Source organism: Excalfactoria chinensis, chromosome 10 (assembly GCF_039878825.1).
Source record: "Excalfactoria chinensis isolate bCotChi1 chromosome 10, bCotChi1.hap2, whole genome shotgun sequence".
Classification (NCBI taxonomy): Eukaryota; Metazoa; Chordata; class Aves; order Galliformes; family Phasianidae; genus Excalfactoria; species Excalfactoria chinensis.
The window spans coordinates 8295512-8316289 of NC_092834.1; the positions used below are offsets into that span (position 1 = coordinate 8295512).

The 20778-nt window shown below is 37.3% G+C and overlaps 1 protein-coding gene across 3 annotated transcripts in view; it reads right to left on the bottom strand.

Moving 5' to 3' along the window:
* Window positions 1-4853: 4853 nt before the first annotated feature.
* Window positions 4854-20778, bottom strand: part of EFL1 (elongation factor like GTPase 1) — a 55892-nt gene continuing 39967 nt past the window's right edge. For 2 of the 3 annotated variants that reach the window (XM_072345734.1, XM_072345733.1), the window contains exons 18-20: window positions 18697-19703; window positions 14900-15084; window positions 4855-5398 (exon numbers count right to left, since the gene is read on the bottom strand). In XM_072345734.1, the coding sequence (XP_072201835.1) occupies window positions 5210-5398; window positions 14900-15084; window positions 18697-19703 (1381 nt within the window). In that variant the 3' untranslated portion in view covers window positions 4855-5209. Of the gene's footprint in view, window positions 5399-14899; window positions 15085-18696; window positions 19704-20778 lie in introns of all 3 variants that reach the window. The other variant, XM_072345735.1, reaches the window with a different exon arrangement.

A 20778-nucleotide genomic window follows, 5' to 3' on the forward strand; every position in this document is an offset into this window, starting at 1 on the left:
AAAATGAAGTTTGTGGGTTTTATTTTTTGCAAGGCATGAAGGCAGGAAGCTACTGTCTACAGAAGAACATGGCAGAAGGGACCATGGTGCAGATGAGTGTTTTAAGTCACCACTGAAGCTCAAACCTCCCCAAGCCTGAAGTCTTGTACTACAGCAAATCAAATGCCGTAGTATTCCAGAGTAGCAGTTTCCACCAGTGTACATCATTCAGAAAGCAATGAAACAGGAGTGACTTATCCATGACCTGCCTTTATTTATTACAGTATAAAAGAACCACCGGTAAAATTCTGGAAATGGGAAAAAGGCCATCAATGAACTGGTGACAATGATCAATCCACCTCCCATTTGTAACTTCTCTCAAGGAGATGCATATTTCAGCTGTGCTTTGTGGCCACTTCACAAAATCAGAATAACATTACTGAATTTCCCTCCCTTTTGGGGGACAGCAAACATGTTTGAGAGCATGTTGGAAATGCATAGTCTAAAATAGTTGGAAATGCATAGGCTAAAATAACAGGCTATTGATTTTTTTTGACAGGAGTCTACTTTTGTTGCTTTTACAGATTATTATTTATTGTTAGCTTCCTACACTAGCAGCATTTCTAAGGGAAAACAGAAAGCACCTAGGAATCTCACTGGAGAACTATGAGACATGATACTTTAGTAAGGGTGAAGGATGGTTCTTTTATGCAGCCACCAAAAATGCAAACAAGGAAACACTGCTGAAACTTTGCTTCTTTTTGGTTCCAATTCCAGAGTAAGCAAATCTTTACAAAGACGTGTAGCTTCAGTAATGATATCTATATAAATTGATAATAAAAAGATTCCTTTAAACATCAGTGAGGGGTTATGGAGTTGGATCCCTCAGGAAAATAGGAAGTGAAGGAGGAGGAATGAGTAATTACAAATAAATAAATATATGAAGCATCTGTAGGAAAACAGGATATGTTGAAACAAAAGTCTCTGCCCAAACCACACAACTTTAAGGTATCTATTTTTCCCTCCTATTAGTCATGCTTTGCAAGAGTTTTACGATCACGGAACGATACTGCTGTCAAAATGAATGCCCCTAAACTTTTCACTTCAGTTGATTAATAAAAACTACAAACAATAATTATTTTCATCTTATTTCCTTTAGCACAAAAGGAATAAAAAAGCACAAAACAAACAATGAAAAATATGATGGAGAAATACTGATAATAGTATTTACATGTAAACGTTTTATCTTACATGCAAACTATTTTTCTAAGCTCCAGTAGAGTCAATCAGGCCTATACAGGCCTACACAGACACTTCACGTTATTATCTCAAGCATTACCCTATTCAGAGATAAGCAAGAAGCAATTCACAGATACTAACAAGTGTGAAGAGTAAAACTGCAAACCGGTGAAAAATAGCACCATTAGAAATGTACATACAGGCAACACTTCACAGGCACATGTATTCAGCTGGATCTAACACCAAGCAGTACAAAAATTAGTAACATTTAACACACTTCAATGAGGAATTTCAAAACATTATAAATACAAAGGATTATGCATCAACACTGCAACAGGCAGTGAATAAAACTGAGTTACTTTCTTGACTGTCCTTCTCCTGCACATGATGCAATGAGGAAAACTATACTTCCTTGCCTAATTTCAACCCTTCCATTTCCATAAGCAGCCTGAACAAGAATCAAAGTGAATCTAAAGTTATGTGAGAATTCAAATCATGCACTAAAAACAAGTGCTGGTCAAATAATGGAATGTATTCATATCCTCTCCTCCACATGCTTTACTTCTGCTTACAAGGATAACCAAAAAGAAGCACTGAATAAGTCCACACAGCATTTTGAACCATGCTGAAGCAGAAAGGAGAAACTGTAAAACAAGAAGCAAGTCCTCAAGATACCCTGCTCACAGAGCTCAGGTTGATATGATCAGAGCCAAGAGAAAAGTCACCTGAATTTGCGGTTCCAATGCAGCTGCCAAGTCATAGTGCAGAAGGTTTTAACATCTGCAAGCTTCTGTTCCTTCAGTCATCTCCTCCATAAATGGCAGATTCTCAATTATACCAGAAACATCTATTCTCTCATCTACTTATTATCACTTCATCTGTGGAAAGAAGCATCATTCAGAAACAGTTGCAGTTCCTTTATCCTCATGGGCTTCTGGGTCTCAAGTAGCTGTACAAACAGGTGACTCCCTGCACCAATAAATACACAACCATGTGCTCTTCAGGAATGGCAATATTTCAGGCCTAGCTGTAACATACTCCTTATTTAAAGGCTCCCTTTCAATCTGTCTGAAGAACCAAAGTTTACTCAGAGAGTTGAGACTGTATTCAGACCTAATTTGGGAATTCTGTTTGGTACAAAAATACTTCGCACCCCTGGTGTCTCTGCTCTTATCAGCATTAATAATGAGGGAGCAGCTGATGGCCTAAATGGTCATAGAGTTACAGGAAAGAAAATAGAGTACAACATTCCAATTACATTCTGATTTCTCCTTTAGAATCCTGCTTTAAAAACGCGAAGTTCATTAAAAAAAAAAAAAAAAAAAAAAAGAAAATTCTATGGAAGAAGATGGTTAATGACCTAAATTACCAGTGCTTGAAAAATGAAAGATTTGTAAAGCTAGAAAAGCAACATCTGGAGCCAACAGGAAGAGCCTTGCTGGCCACTGCTTGGTCTTTGTTGTTCTTCACTGGAGAAATATAGTGCCTTTTTTTTCCTCCCTCTTCTACAAAATAGAATCATTTGGAATACCTGCCCAGTGAATAATTACCATTCTCTAATAGCTACTACCACTTAGAAACTTAACGTTCTTTTATACGTTATCATATGGAAAGAGATCCTAAATATAGTAGAGCCAAATCTAATCAAAGGCCTACTTTTTTTTTTTTTTTTTTTCCCCACAAAGTTAAAAATTGAACATTTACATAAATAAAGTATCTTAAAAGTTGCGTATGCTCATTTTAAATATGCACTATGCTTAGCAAAAAAACTGATGATAGAAGATGATATAATGGCTACCTCTCAAGACAATCTTTCCATGGCTTGCTCCATCAGCAAATTACTTACCGTGCTTGGCAAAGATCATCCAAAATTATCTCATATATATGTAACAAAGATAGGCAGAAACCAGCTACTGCAAGCTAAATTTCCAATAATCCAAAGAAAAAAATATTCATTGTATGTAAGCAATTAGATTCTCTTTGCACTAGAAGCCATTACTAAAGACAGCAGACTTAGCACTTATAGGATGGTTTGATTTTCTAGCGTTAATTAGTACAGTTTTTGCCCCTTACAAATATTAGGGTTGCAGCATCCTTAATTAATTGTCATCTTCATGCCATTTGAGATACAATCTGAAAACAAAATAAAGTGTGAAAGCTATTGCTAAATCTTTTAAAACCTATGTTAAAGCTCTTTCCGCTTACATGAGTACAGTAGATCACAGTTAATCATGTGGTCACAACTATGACGAACACCTACCCATCTCTGAAGGGCTACTCACTATGTCAGCTGTGCAAGCACCTCCATGACTGCAGGCCAGACATCCTTAATTGCACCCTGGATTCAGTTAGCAGAGTAGCTGTAGTAGGCAAGGGGTCATTAAACAAACATTTATTTATGTCTTAAGCAGTTTCTGCAGGCTGCAGTACCTTCCACAGATATACAGCTGGCAAAGCCCAAACAACGTCAGTATATTTGTATAAGCACTATTAGGGCTGCTGTGCAGATATACCCCTTGCAAAACAACAATAATTTATGGAACAACCTTCTAAGGAAGGTAAATATCATCTGCTTGAATAATTCATAACCACAATCTTAAAAGGAAGCATTTCCATAACGAAAGCAAACAAAGTGGAAAAGACTGCTATTTAAAATAAAAGCTAAGCAGTCGGAGTCATTCCACTTGTGAAACAAGTAACAGTTTCCTTTCCCCTAAGGAACAGAACTGATATGAGTAGCTTCTGCCTACTGCATTAATCGACACAGAATATTTATTCAGAAGGGCCAAGTAGGTGCTAAAGAAAAGCTAGGCAATCACAAATTAAAGTGGTTGTACTCTGGAAAGTAAAGAACAGCCTGTTTGCATGGTTAGCCGAAAAGCAACATTTTGCCAATAGTAAGATCAGATTTAGCAGAAAGTCAGTTGGCACAAGATTCAGGGACTTAACTACTCATTCATTCAAATAAATATCAGAAGCTCTTCAGGGCCACCTATCTATTCAAGTCCTTTACTTTCCAGTTCAAGGTCATACATCGTGTCGCTTTTGTGCAAGATTTCCCTTTCTCTTAACTAAAACTTCCAACCTTTGGGGAATTTGTTAGTGTTGGTCTGAATCACTTTGGTAACTTCAACATCTCAGCCACCTGCAAACAGCAAAACATTTTGTATTATTCCTGCAAGCATTTTTCCTCAATATATTCAAGAGAACAGGATGAACGAGTAGAAATTTCTGCAAAGAGTCTGTAAATACTCAAACAGGATTGGCAGGGATAGCCGTGTGCCTAGTTCAGAGGTGGCAGGTCCCAGCTTAGGATAATTATGTAAACTTTTTTACAAGATGCCTTTCTAAGGAGAGGAAAAAAGAAAAGCCTTGTCTGGTTTGCAGTCCACAGTCTTCCACGTGTGCTATTTTTGCCCTCTGGTTTAAGGACAATGTATTGCTACAACCTGGGAGTAGAGGCTGTATCACCTCATTTAGATGGCTGTTTACATGAGGAACGGAGTGAAACAAATAGTTCAGAAACTCCAAGAAGGCTTGCATGTTTGCATATAGGTAACTATGGAAAGTGCTTGAGGGCAACAAATACATTACAGAAATGAAAATTAATTTTAAAAATAGAGACAAAAACATTAAGGAGCTAAATTCATTGCATAGTTTATTTGCAACAGACTAGGTAACCAGCTCTAACTGCAATTACATCCAATAAATCAGAAAGAAACCAATTAAATTAGGAGTTCCCAATCCCGTGACAGCAATAGTGCAGAAAGCTTTAAAATCTGAGGCCAATTCCAAGAAATATACCTACAATTGAAGTAAATAAACTATTTTCTCAATATGAAAGTTGGAAAGGCTTATGTTTTTCAAAACATAAGCGATAAACATTAGAAAGTGTAAGAAATATGGTGTAAAAGAACAAGTCCAGGAGAAATCTTTTAATCTGCCGCATAGAAAACTTAGCTGAACCAGGAGAGAAAGGAAACAGATGCAGCTACTTATTCCTACTGAGGGTTCTTTGCTTTTCGGCATGTTCCACAATTTTTTCTTCTACATAAAGTCCCTTTCGCTTTCTTACTGCATTCATGTACTTGCGGGCCTGGTTCTCAGAGTCTGCCTTTTCCCCAAAGTGCAAATATTCTTCTTCAGTGGTTGGCACCCAGAATGGATCACTTGAAATGATCTAGGAAAAAAAATAGAGTAGCATAAAGGTTTCCTAATATACTTAGTGCATTCCAGGTCATTTTAATCTTTAAAGTACTTTCTGGACAGTTTATTGGCTACTTATGCAGAACACATGAGCTAAGAACACCACATAGCACTCGTCACAGAAAGCATGGGACAGCTTTTGAAATTCAGTTGTATTTATCTCTGTACATGTTTATTTTAAAACACATTTCATGGCCAGTCAGTAACAATAACAAATAGCTTTTATAAAATTTTTAGCTTTGAAGAAGGAATTCCTTGTTTAGAATATTACGTCACCGTGGTCTTATCAGAATTTATAAGATCTGAAGGTTTCTGCTCATCAATCTGACTGTAGATTTCCTCCCTAGACGCATCTACAGGTAGTATCATTTCACCACGAGAAGAACAGGAACACTGCATCCATTTCTTTGCCAAAGTCCTCATGGGAAAAGGAACGCGGTATGTATTAGTTACTGTGAGAACAGCAATAGTTATGGCAATAATTGAGAACATCACTCCATGATCATTTCTGAAGTCTAATATTAGCACTGACAAGGACAGAATAAACTTCCCTAAATTCTAACTTTGTATTAGAAACTTTTTCTTTTGACAAATACTTGTAGCTGCCATTTGCTATTTCAAGACAAACAAAATTACTTAAAGCTCATCTAAGTGACATAAACCAGAAAGAGGGAAATAGAAAAAGAATAATAATATGTTAGGACAAAGATTTTTTCCTAGAAATATCAAATAAATTTAAATACCTCATATGCTAAATAAAAACTAGCACTATCAGTGGAATTACACATACAGTATATAGAAAGCTAGGACAGTAACTATGGTACGTAGTCTGCCCCAAAAGTAATGCCTCCTATTTATTTCCACAGAGACCACAACTAAGACCAAAGTAACGTATTCTGTTGCTCAATAAAGCACGTTCTCAGCTACAAAACAGTATTCCTCAAAACAGCCTCTGCTGCCATCTGTTACACGGCAACAACACATAACGGAATATTGGTGGGAAGGTTCAATCTCTACTGCCATACCACCACCAACTGACCTCATCAGCTAATATCATAAAATTAGAAGCATTACTTTTGGAGCATCCCTCATAGAAGATGGCTACTTTTTATTAGGAAACATTGAAAGATAATTCCTGTAAAAAAGAATTCTAGGCCCCTAAGGAAAATATAAAAAAAAATCTATAACAAATTCGTATGTGTTAAGTACATACATAGTCCTGGTAAATTAAATAGGATATCATTCATATGCCAGAAGAGACCAGCAGCCTTACTTATTCAGGAGGGAAATGAACATACATGAAGTTGCCTATCTGAAAACCAAAGCAAGCAGAACTCAAATATATGGTATGAAATTTTGGTTTCCAAATGTTTCTGCATATATTCTTAACATACCAATAAGGGCTGTCTAAGCATAGAAGAATCCACCCGAGCTGTACCCATCCTGATGTCTTATACAGGGACTTTCTACCAGTGCCTCAAGGCAATTCCTTGACAGCATATGCCAGTAAAACAGAAAGTAAGGGAGCACGATTATGCACTTGAAATAAAGAAAAAGACAGTGAAAATTGCTGTTTTCTTTTTCTTTGGTTAGCTTTCCTCCCAACTTCTGGGCAAACATCGCATGCCGACTGGATCAGGTTGTTGTGATGTTCATACTAATCATCATCATGCTGGAAAAACACCAGAGACTTCCCCTAGTCAGGACCTATCTAAAGAGCAGAACAAATGAAAATGTCCAAGTTCAAGAAGAAACACAGGAATGAGAAGTGACTCATACTCAATAGACACACTCCAGAACTATTGCTGAGGGACAGCATGCAGCTACAAACGATACCAATTTAAAGGGCTGTTACTATTCCCTTTGATAAAGTTCTTTCACATCAGCAAGTTACCTAACTCCCAGATTACACTCCGAAAGAAACAAGGTTCTTGAAGGAAACACTTAAGACTGAACTTACAGGTCTAACATACCACTGCACTGTGCAGAGCAGAACTGGAATGAGACCAAAATTAGGTTTTGAAAGCCACATCAGTACCTGCAGGAACCGGCTTTGCATCTCATCGTGTCTAAACAGCTCTGGCATTACATTCTGCGTCTGGAGCAAGTTATGGGGACACTTGAGAATTCCACTTTCTGAGGGCTGTTCCCAAGTGAATGGTGTGGACATACTGTAGAAAATGTGGTTAATTAAACACAAAGTGTTTACTACAAACACTGTGACAAAGAGAAAGAGGAAGCCAGATCCACTGAGTCAGCTGGAAATGGAGGCATCAGTCGTGCTCTTCCTTTAAGAAGTCAGCAAATAGCCATGTTAATATAACTCTAGTGTAACTACATAGAGGTGTTATTCACACAGTGTTAAAAAAATAAACAAAAAAGAAGATTTTCTGATTCTTAAGTTCTGACTCAGTAAGTGAAGCTGAGGACAAAAGTAGACTACTCTTCTCTTCATATCACGTTAATGGAACAAAGCAGATGCTCCTAGCAGTTGGCAACCACCGTTCCCCACGCTCTGTACATACGCTGCAAGAAGGCAAAAAAATACCCAACAACCAACAGAAAGTATGTTTCCCTCCGATGCTCCATGATTGTTGTATTCAATTTGCTTACAGTGGTAGCTGGCAGAACCGTGGGTCTGGGCTTCCTGGAATCAGAACCCCTGAACTATTGTCTGTATTCATGGGAAGCGCATGGGGGAGACTCTGGAATCCGTGACAGAAATCACGTTTTTGTCTGGATAGAATCCTAAATGATCAGAGAGCAACTACTGTGTGCTCTGGAAGGTCCATGGGATCAAACCAAAAAATAAAGAATTAAAGGAAAGGAAACAACAATCAGTGAAATCCAGGCTAATTAATGTGTTCCATAGCTCGCTGCAGAACTACACACCAATTCTAGGTATAAAAGAAGCAGCGTTTAAAATGAAATCAGTAAGGATTAGATATTTTAAAAGTAGATTTGATTACTTCAAATACTTTAAGTGTAGATGTATTCTTGAGGAAAAATAAGTCATTCCAAAGCAAGAAGTTTCATTAAACATCACAACTATTCAAACTAACACACCCAAACAGCAATGTCTCCCAAGGCTTCTTTAGTAACAGCTTGCAGAGTAACATGGGCAAAACAGCTGTCATTTTCTTTTAGCCTAACAACTTACACACTAAATATTCAAGCAATGCATGCTCCTATCTTTTTCAGACATAATCTGAATGCCTGTAATAATTAACCAATAAAAATGCAAATAATATGAGTACTATTTCAGTACTGAAAGACAATACAGTATGTACTAAATTCTGCAAATGATTATGTAAGTTCATCAAACTTTTCAAGACTTGAGTTAGAACGAATTACTTTCAATTCCAGAGAACTTGGAATTTTAAGCCTTAATACGAGGATGATTTATTATTTGCATTTCAGTGGCACCCAGAAGGCTCCAATAGTGGTCTGTGCCCCATTGTCTGGTGTATTTCACAAAACGATGGCATGAAACAGCCTCTGCCTCAGGCAGTCTAATTATGCAAAACAAGGTTGAGAGATGCATCAAAAGCAAACAGACTGGATCTGCCTAGTTCATCCAAAAGGTCAGGCAGATCTGGGAATGCAGCCATGTTGCTGGTAGCATTTCCCCTCCTGGTCCTTACTGTCTGATGGAGACAAAAACTTTCTTTTGAGCCAAGTAACATCAATGTGGAAAATGTTTAGCCGGACCATGAGTATAAAGAGCAGTCTTACAGAAGACTACAAGACCAGCAAGTAACATGAACCAATGTGAACCATTTAAGAAGGTGACAAAATTCAGTGTGCTCAAGCACTACCGGGGATAGCTTTTGCGTGCCAGGAACAACATTATGCTACAAGTGGTTTCTCAAAAACAACTTCAAAAGAACTACTATGCACCATGTCTAAGGGCAAGCACACCTCGGGGTAATGGAATCATTTCTACCTTTGAGAAATCAATGCTAGAAACATATTTCAAGTACACTGACAGTCCAAATGGTGACCAGCACTCAGTAATGGCAAAGACTACATAACTAATATGCATATTGCTGATACATCTTTTAGATACCTGAATCAGCCTTGTCAATCAGAAATCACCCCTACCTTTCAGGCAACATGGCAGAAGTTTGCTGAGGTTTATGTGAAAAATGACTTTGAAAAGCCGTCATCTCCAAACTGAGTTTTTAATAATAAGCTGAGTCATGCTGTAAAAACGCTTCTGCTCTGAGCATAACAAAATGGTGAGAGAGAAGCTTGGAAGCTGGCAGTGTTTCCAGCACAGAAAGTACCAGGAAGGATACCCAGTAAAAGCAGGTAGATTGAATTGCACCCATTTAATTCCAGTGGGAAGCAGGTGTCATAGCTGTTCCCACTTAGGAGAACTGAGCAACTGTGCAAAGTGCTGAGCACCTGAAACACTCATAAAACATTATGCTGGGGATGAGGATGAGATGGTAGGAGGTGGGAGGAAAAGTACATACAATATACTTACAAATTTTAAGAAGTACCTACACATAAAAGTTCTTAGGATAAAAAAAACTAATGATGTAGTCACAGTTATGTTATTGAAACACAAATTTCCACACTGTACCAAATACTTTGTGTACCAGCTTGTCCATTTATAAATAGCTAATCTCTATATCATATCCTGAAAGAACAACGAAAAAAGGAATCCAACTCATCTTCAGTCTCCCTTTTTGTCAATTCTTTCACTATCCTGTAGTCAAACCTGGGCTTCTCAGAAGGATGTGGCCACTTTGCATCACTATACATCAATTTGTAGCAAAGAAACAAATACATCTTCTTAAGATTATTACATATAATTCTATAATATAGATAGCACACTTCATAACTTGACAAAAATCTCACTGCTTTATTTCTCCCTGTATCCTTGTATTTCCTTGCAAAAGCTCATGATTGTAAATTACATGGTTTTGAGAAAATACAATGAGAGAAAGACCAAGAGTGTACAAGCATAAATCCAATTCACAAGCTCATGTATTTCATTTCTACAGTCATCTGGCAAAAGCCTGGAAAAATGAGAAAACAATCAGATGAGTTTTGTTTCAGAGAGGAATTTAGAGAATATGGAATAACTTGCATTCAAGCTTTAAACATTTAACCTGTAGGTTAATGACAACATTGAAAATTCACTACAAAGTAACTGCAGCACCCAAAGAATTCCAGAAGAATCCAGAGATTCCAATGACAATATTCAAAAGGGATGGCACGGGCTTTAAAACACAGGAAGTCAGATATGACATTACTTCTGTCAATAAACACTGTCATAATGAACATTTGCACATTTCGTTAGAAAATAAACTCATGGACGTTTACTTTGGCTCATCATCCTTGTTTGTGCTCCGATCAGTGACAGCTGAGCTTTAGCTGTGACTTCAGTCAGTAGCTACAAACAAGGATTAGGGAATTGGAAAGAAAATAAGGAAACCTGTGGCTTTACTGTCGTGCTTTTTCCTGTTACTTAAGAGACGCATAGGAAAATCAAAGCTGCACAGCTTTTATTTACTACCTTAATTAGCTTCAGATGTTCTGGTTAATATAAAGACCTTTTCATATTTGAAAGGTTCCAGGTCACTCCTAGAATTCCTTAGCATGCCTAAGCTGACACTTGCACTAAGATATAAAGTCACCATTTATACCTAATAAAGGTTCATGGAATCTATTAAAGAGTATCTCATTACTGTGCTCTACATCCTGTTTAATGCTGGCCAAACAACCTCATCCAGCAACTTCTACATTAAACCCTTATCTTCTATGTGAGCACTAAAATGACTGACAATTAGGAATGAATAGAAAAATCAGAATATAAATCTTCCAGTGATTCAGAACACATCAGATTCTTATCATATATTACATGCAGCCCTTCTTTTACCTTTCTACAGAGCCTTATAGCGGAGCCTAGGCACTATTCTGCTCATAAGGTATAGTCAAACAGAACTCAGATCAATCGTATGTACAGATCCCCCTCCTCTCCCAGGAATAAAAGACAACCAATGCAATCTGAAGATGTGCATTAACAGGAAAACTATACATTTCAGAGCTTTACAAGAAGCAGTTCTTTGAATGCTTCTGCAGTTGCAGACAATTGTCATTTGAATTGAGCCACATGCATTATTTTCACTATAATGCATTTCCCAAATGGGATTAGAGCTCCATTATTCTAAAGTGCTGCTCCATAATAAATATCTTCTTGCTCAAAGATCTTCATGAAAAGACAAAATGGCATGACTCAGTGCAACAAGTTACTGCTCTACTAGAGTTACACTCCAACCAAATGTATATTATTAATCCAAGGATTAAAAAAAATAGAAGGCATTCATCACCTCAAAGCTATGTACTTTTAACTAGGAATTCAAAGGAAAGTTTAAATCACAAGCAAAGAAAATAAAGCCAAGTCAACCCAACACGCTTAACACAGGAATAGCATAAGGAAAATTACTACTTGACTATCTTTTAACATGTATTTATTTAACCTGGGAAAAAATGAAAGCTCTCGGTGCTGGTTATTCTTTACAGGCAGAAATAAATTTAAGTATGACAGAAGAAGTGAATAAAACAAAGGCATATCTGACAAGATAGACCTTGATACATGGATACATGCACTGCTCCATTCCCTGGGGCTGGAGTGATACTAACTACACAAGACAAATTAACTGGAAATTTCATTTCCAGAGGCTCACTTAAACATCTGTGCTATCACTGATCTCCCTTATTTTATAGTCTACAAGTCATATTAATAAAATAATAGTAATTAAAAAAAAGAAAATCAATTTCAATCCTAATCTCTTTAAATATCCTTCATACATATATTTGCCATGAGATTAAGTCCTTGAAAATTTAAAAATACCAAAAAGAGGTACTTCAAATGTGAAATGGGAAAAGCAAAGGGACAAAAGCAATCTGTGTAGAAAAACCCACGTTTTCCCTGGGCACCCAGGTAATAAGCAAAGCACACTGAAGAAACACCACTTTGAATCAATGCAGAGTGGCACAGAAGGGATCACACAGAATGCAGTTAAAGCAACAGACACACACTCAGTAACACAGCAAACGTGAATGAAAACCCAGTAGCTACCACACAGCCTATCTATCTTCAACAAATAAGGAAAACACTGCATGAGATCTCACAGAGTTCACGTTATTATCTTACGGTATGATACATGAAATAATTGGCATGCAAATAAAATGAATGGCATTTGTTAAGCATACACCATGGACACCATGAACTCACCAGGAACTTCAGACTATCAAAGTCACACCCAATACTTGATGAAAACTGTTCCCTTGTTCTGTTTTTAGCAGGAGAACCAGAGGAAAGCTTTACAAATGTCTCACATGATCTGAGACACAAACTATTTCTTCTGGCTTACCTGTTATACCGCCACCAGAGATTCTGAAATTGGTATTTATTTAGCTGAGGAATTGAGAATAGAATGCATTCACTCTGCCATGGCTGCACGGAGCCAACATTGCCTGTAGCTTAGTAAAGGGCTCGTTATGTCACAATGATTTAAAAGGCAACAAAAAAAAACAGTCCTCCCCAGCAGGTGGAAAGGTGACCGGCTTACACAGTCACTTTTCCTACTACCCCTAGATTTTAACAAACTAGCTACAATTACAACCTCTATTGAGGGTTAATTCAAGAAAATGTCACCAGCTGCTTGAAATCCCCCTCTCCTATGCATACCTGCAACTGTGTGAACACTTTATGTCAAATTCCTAACATCTGACAGTGTAAAAATATACGGCACAGTTTGGGGGTAGAAGGGAAGGTCACGGAGGCAAGGGATTTCAGTTTTTGCTTAGCACTGCAGCACAGTAGCCACAAATCCTAAGGAAACTGGCACAGCACAGTGGTTAGCTGGAATTATCGTCCTTCTGACTGACATCCCTCTGGGGCACTGATACAAGAGACACTTCAGACAAAAGACCAGTTAAGCCACAAAACCTCACCAGCTGCACTTCAGATGAGGACATCCAAAACTGGGAAAAAAAAGATCTACTGTACACAATCCTGCCAATACTTACGGGTTCAAAGTATCTAATCTGTACTGGCTCACATCCCTTTACACACCAAGTAGCTGTTGTCTATTTTTTGACCACACGCTATTTATATGGGCTGCATTTTATCCATTGCACTTTTAGCACCAGCAAGGTAGTGCTGCCAAGGAAGACGAGAAGTACTGTTTCAAGAATTCTCAACTCTTTTGATAGCAAATGATTGGCTTTCGGAGATGCTCTTTTTCCAATTAAAACTCACACAAAATTCCTGAGGCAGCTGCAGGAATTGCTAAGAAAGAAATACTGCGACTGAAGTATTTAACACATACTCCTATTAGGACAATTTAGCTATAAGAAAATGAGGAAGAATACACACAGTATAAAAAAAACCAGCACATACTTTACAGAGCAACAGAGGTGAATGGACCATACCTGGAACAACACGTAGTACTCCTGACATCAAAAATCTGCAGTTGTTTGCACTCACAGACTTGACATTTGTCACAAAATTGAAGATAAAACAATAAAACTAAGACTTTCTAAGCCACTTAACAAAAGCTTCTATGGTCCTAACATCACATCAAATAAAGGCACATCTGACCTTGAAGGAATTCAAAATCTAGACTTCGGTTATTTTAAAAAGTTCATGTTATTGGTTTAGACTCTTTATCCTGAATCTATTTTTAGCTCCTTCAATTAAGTCTTCCAAGGCCGCCTACAATGCAGCTTTGTTTTGCTTTAACGAAGAACTCTAATTTAAAGCTTTCTGCTTTACTCCTTGAAAATCGGCACTGTAGGAACAAAATGAAGTGCGCTCTCAATTGATAACAGTTCTTATTAGCTTTCCCATCTCAGTATTTCCTTTACACCTCTACTTAAACCCGTTCATTTCCGTAGGTGACAAAAACGAACAAAGGAAATGATTCTGAGGACACTTCCATTTACTGTGACCAGACCTGATTTTGAAAGAATTGAATCAATTCCATTTGCCTTTTAACACAGAAACATATGTAGAGTTGGAAAACGTGAGGACAAAAAAACCTTGAAGCATCTGTTAATCACTGAAAGGATAACTGTCAGATAAATTAGATGTCTTGCTGCATTTCCTATTAGCAGTAGCCTATGTCCCCACCCCAACAAGTTTATCAGATAATTTATTTTAAAAGGCGCGTAATATTTACAGAAACCAATTTATGAAGAATCAGTTTCATTTGTGAAGCACTTTGTTGATATTGAAATAAAAAGCATCCCACCACAAGAAAGTATAACTCCATTTCTGAACAGCATCAACCTTAAATTAAGTAAGGCCAATATAAAGCTTTTTCTTCCTCATTTCAAAAATGAATAATCAAACATCTTGACCAAAACTTAACCTTTTCCATTCATTATTCCAGTTTGCCACATCTACAGGAAATAGATCATCAAACCAGATGGAGTGAATAGATGTTTTTACCTCCCAGTGGCTGAACACCAGCTGCGGACTGGCCAGGCCACTAGTTCTCTTCCTGATTTCATCAGCAAAACCAAAGCTTTCTGCTACTGGCAGGACTGCCTTAATAATAAACACATCCGTTCCCTCTTTCATCTCCTCTTGTAACACTCTGCCTTCTCTTTTGGACAAGACGGCATACACACGACCTGCAAAGACATTACTTTGATGAGCTTACAAATGCATTCATATTATGCTATGTTAAAAGAAATACGTAAATATTTAGTCAGGAAACTTCAGCGTTATATAAAACACATCATTTCTTTGGCTCTCATTCTTCCCTCTAAAATTTTAAGTGAATCCATTAAATTCAGACAAACAACATATTCTGTCAGTACCATGTGCAGAATAATATAAATAACAGTTAATAAATGATGGCTACTGTATGAATCTAGATAACACGTGTAGTATGTACATTGGAAAAACAAGCATGTGACAGCATAAAAGGCACTCTGCCAGATGATGTGCCAAACTTGCTTTACTTCAGCTAACCAAATATTAGAGAAACATCACAAGCTAAGAGACACTACTAAGAAATAATGCTGCTCGGAAATTACATCCCAGCTGCCTTTAAAGGTTTATTTGTTTCAGTGTTTCCCTCTATGCTACTTGTGTCCCAAATGCTGCATTGCTACTCTAAGGCACAGAAAACTTGTTTATTGAGTATTTATTACATTTAATGTGTCCCAACTCGCTTTTAATTATCAAATCCTTAAGTTTGTCAGCAGCAATTTTTACTTTTCTTTCCTAAATACCACGTCCTCTGAAATACACTGCAGATAAGAAGAAAGCACTTCTGAAAACACCCACATTCAACTTTATAGAAGGCATTGCGCTAATCTGCTGTTAAAATGGTTTTGCAGGTTAGGCATCCTGCAGACAAAAACTCACAACTACATTCCTGCTGATGAAAATGAGAAGCACAGAAAAACATATTTACTGAAAAAAATGATTTAGAAATGCCTCAGTTTACAAGTATGAATAATTACTATTAGATGTACAAATAAACTTTAGGAATACCTCACAGCAAAGAACAAGTTCATATCAATTTCTAAGATGTTCAAATATTTTATATTTAACTGAAAAAAGAAAAAAAAACACACCCAAACTATGGACATGTGCTGGCAGCTTTTAAACAGTGATCCTTCCTGGAAATAATTAGGAATATCCAATGACTTCCTAATAATTCCCATCTATTCTGACTTAGCAGAAAGATAATATTAAATAAAATAGCCACATGCATTGATTTGCATATCTATTTTAAACCTTTTATAGGGTATTGGAGGAAATGTTGGCACAGGTTTATTTGCTTTTATATTTTTTTTAAGTATGGAACCTGGTCCTCGGTAAGGAAATTCAGCACAAGCACACAGGTAGAGCAGTTAAATTTTCCTGTCAGATGCAGATGGTGAAGCATCAGTTCAATACCAACCGCTGCAGAGTTTCTAGTTCTCCACTAAAATGAGGTCTGAAGTGTTCTTCCTGTCATCACTGATGGTTATATCTGCTTGTGCCCTTACCAGGACCTCCTCACTGCTCCTCTGGCTGAACGTCACCTTTACTAGACACAACAGTCTTCTTATTGCTTGAGAGGAAATTGAGGAAATACTTAAGATTCTACATTTCAAATGACAGGAAGATTAAAGCACGTTGAAGAGAAGTCACTTGAGTCTGCCGTGCAAGGATAGCCTTTGTTCACATAACTAAATGACTTCAAGTCTAAGAAAATTCCAGTGACTACAGAAAACTTGGAGCTATGAAAGGGTCAAATATCAGCACAGCTCACACATCAGTAAGTGACTTTGGTTAAGCACATACTGCTTTCACATTTAAGTTAAACACATGTATTGCAAAAAAGCATCACACTGAGGTCACTGTTTATATGTTGTGGATGAACCACACAACATACATTATAGCTATTTGTTCAAGCAAGCAAGTCCAAAGCCACTTTATAGGTTATTAATGTTAAAAGTCAAAATACTTGTTTTTCTAATTGTAGTAAGTAGGACTTAGAAAAATTTGCATGCATACTAATGAGATAAGGGAACAATTATCATCAAGCACTTTAGATGAACACATTTTCTAGATACAGTTCATTGAAGACCAGTCTTCCAAAACAAAGAAAACAGAAGATAATTTATTTAGCTTACTTCAGGTTTCTAGCAACACGCATTTCATTCAAGCAGCAGTTCAGGCTACTATAAAGAAGCTATGTGAGGTCTTCAGTTTTACCACTATAGGCAGATGCCTATATATGTATGTGTGTGTATACATATATATATATATGCACACACACACTGGAGAAACAGAGGTCCTAACTCTGCACTAATAAGCTGAAATAATGAATGGCTTCAGCAGCATCAATCCCTAAAAAAATGCCATGGCTTGCTGTTTAAAGATCATTGAAACAATTACTTTGAAACAATGACGGTACTCAAAGAAAACCCTTCACACATACAGAATAAATATGTGCATAACAGATTCACTTTAAAGATATGTTATGTTTGGCTCCTTAGAATATTTAAGTCCTGTTCACCACTTCACTATACTGCAGCGCTCTTCAGAAGGTCAAAGGAAAATGCCAAACAATTTCTGTTTACCCTGGATGCTAAAATAACTTCTTTTATAAAAACAAACAAGTTTCATACAGGATAGAAATAGCATGCCCATACAACAAGATCAACATTTTCAAGTCTATGGGTCACCATAAACTTAGCAAGCAGGGAAAGGAGCTGCTTTTCTGTTTTGGAGTCAGTGTGTTTTCGCTTATAGGATTGAGCCAGAGATAATACTATGAAGCTGTGTGAACGGTTCCTTTAAATGCTCTGATCTCAGGCTTCCTTTCTTTTCTTCTTTTCTTTTTGAATAATAACATGAGCATTGCTGTCAAATCCAGAAAGAAAAACCACTACAGTGTCTGATAAAATCGCTTCTCAATTAATTTTCATTTGCATAAGCAAAATGAAAAGACAGTCTAGCTTTAAGTATTCTGAACACAAAAAAAGTTTGCTATAAAATCTTTGAAGCAAGCAGGTAATACAAAGATGCATTAAAACTCAACTGGATATCAATGAAAGGAACATCAACTGAAAAAAAAATTAAGTTATAAAAGCCAATGCTTTATCACAAGCCAGCTGTCAATTCTTACTGCATAGCAAGCATGCTTTTCACTCACCCTCAAGGACACAATTTATTGGCTTAAGCTTATCCATAATAATGGATTTGTAATGAACCAGCGCATGTCTATGGCTATCACCATCTAGCACACATTTATTTAACTGGACTAATCTGCTTGTACATCTGAGTCCTAAATCACACTCATGAAAAACATTTACATGTATTAGAAAGCCATGTTTCCATTTCATTTTATGGCGCACATCACGATAAACAATCATGCAGTAGTGGGCATTTTTTGCAAACAGCAATTCAGATTCTGTTTTTCTCATTTAAAACTGATATGCTTGCTTATACTGTCAAGTATCATGCTTGTGTGCACAACAGCAGAGTTTTACAGCCAATAAATACATCTTTCATTATAGCAACCTCCATGGAGGACTCCAAGAACAAACGTTAGGGTAAGTTCAGTGGTATTGCAAGGAGGCATTAGAGAGTCACTGCAGAAATCTACCACAGAACTAAGAAAAACCTCTGACACTTTCCTCATCTTTTTCTACCTTCTGATTCAATCAAATATTATATATCTAAAAATCCACACACTAACTCAGAAAGCAAACTCTTGACAAAGGATTGTGTTGTCTTACCTAGAACTTCCGCAGTAGCCATAATTTCACAGGTGTACATTGCTGCCATAAGCCTCTGTGGTTTTGCCTGCAAAGCATAACGACAAGCTTCCTTCATGGTGGCAATCAGCTGCCCAGAGAAGGGACCATAACAATCCATAAGTAAAACTTCTCCCTTGTTTTTACTATTTTTTTCAAGTGACTTTGGAACAGTTTGACTGCTCTGTTCATGTTCGTTCTCACTGCAAATGTCAACAGTGCAAGTGCTTGTTGGGGAAACAGTATCTTCGCTTTCTTTATGTTCCACAGCATTGCATTCCCCTGAATCCCGACTTTTAGTTGAAAGCGTCTCTCCAACCTTATTCATTTCCCATTTTTCCACTGCAAAACACACACCCATGAGGGGTTCTTCGCACATGGGACCCGAAAGCGTAGCCAGCTGAAATCCACTTACTATGCTGTTGTCGAAATCTCCATACTTACTTACTTCTTTCTCAGCATTCTCAAGGCACTGCCACACAGAATTTTTATAACCCTCAAATTTATGTAACAAAATATTAGGCCCACATTTCCGTGGTCCAAACGACCAGATATGATCAACCGCATTTCTCCACTTCCTTCCCTGCAGATTTTGCTCTAATTTTTGTTTGAATTCCTTTATTTTGTCCATAGTCTTCTGATTTATTTCGTGAGCGTTTTTATCTTCATTCAGAGACGTGCTGAGTTGCTCCATCGTTCGTATCAAGTCACTGTTTTCTTCAAGAAGTCGAGTTACCTCCTCAGGAAGCGGCAATGCTCTCACACTGAGAGTAGCTTGTTTATTTGGAGTAGATATTGTAACAAGCCCATCTGAATCGACCTGAATTCCTTCAGGAATTTTATTTTGGTCTTCTTTTGTTTGGTGTATGACAGCAACTTTCTGCTGCTTTCCTATTTCTTCATTCACCATGTCGACTTTCGGAGGTCTCGTTATCGTTTCTCGAAATGGAATAATAGGTGCTGACACACTAATCTCTATCTTTGCAAACCTGTAAAATAAAGTTCTCTAATTAGCTTTAATTTTAAAATGACTTTTAAAACGAGGGGCTGGGGAAGGTAGAGCAGTGGCCTTAGCATGGAACAGATGTTCATGAATAAACTGAACTGCAACACAGATTACCAGATAACGTACTTCAAACTATTAGAAATACCATGTACTTCATAAGGGAAAGTAACAGTACAAAAGAAAAGTACTGTTTTGTCATTGTATAAATCATTGGTTCACTCACAGCTCGGTAACTATGTGCTGTTCTCCTTCCTCAAAAGAACTATTACAGAACTAGAAAAAATAAGAATAAGGATGATTGATGGTATGAAAATACAAGTAGTCTTCAGATTTTTCAAGGATATGATAGAAATCTACAAAACCATGAGGGGTGTAAGGAAGGCTGAGAGGGATTAGCTGATAACCGAACCACAGCAGGAACTGAACTGTCCCTGAACTGAAAACAATGAAGGCCCAACAGAGCATCAGTGGGAGTTTTTGTATCTTACTCTTTCCTAAACATCTAATTTAAACTGCTCTGTTGGACACATGACATGGAGTTAGACAGGTATCTGGTTTGAACTAGAACAGCTGTTACTACAGAGAGATGCTCCGAAAAAATGCAGCCTTGGATAAACTGAAGAGTTTTTTGTAAGGAAATTCAGAACCATGGCTCTGTAAGATTTTGGGTTATACTAGAGTTAATACAACTAGCATTTCAGACCACAACCTGTCCTCTTCGTAGTTTAGTAGTTTACTAAAGCATACCACACCATCAGAACTCAAATGTAAGAGCAAGAAAAGGTGCAAGATAGTAATTCCCTCCTTCAAAAAGGTAGTAAATACACTTTGCCCCTCTTCCTTTTGGGAGCTGGTATCCAAGTGAGAAAAGGCATCACAAAGCATATGTCAAATAAATCGTTAATGGGACTCCTGCTGCTCTGTGCCTTCAGGTATTTCTTGTTTCTGATTATGACACTACAAACACAGCGTTCACATGCTTTGACTGTTTGGAACATCCCAAAATGGTGACTCTTGATTTTTAAAAGAATTATAAGGTATCAAGTGAAATGGCAACT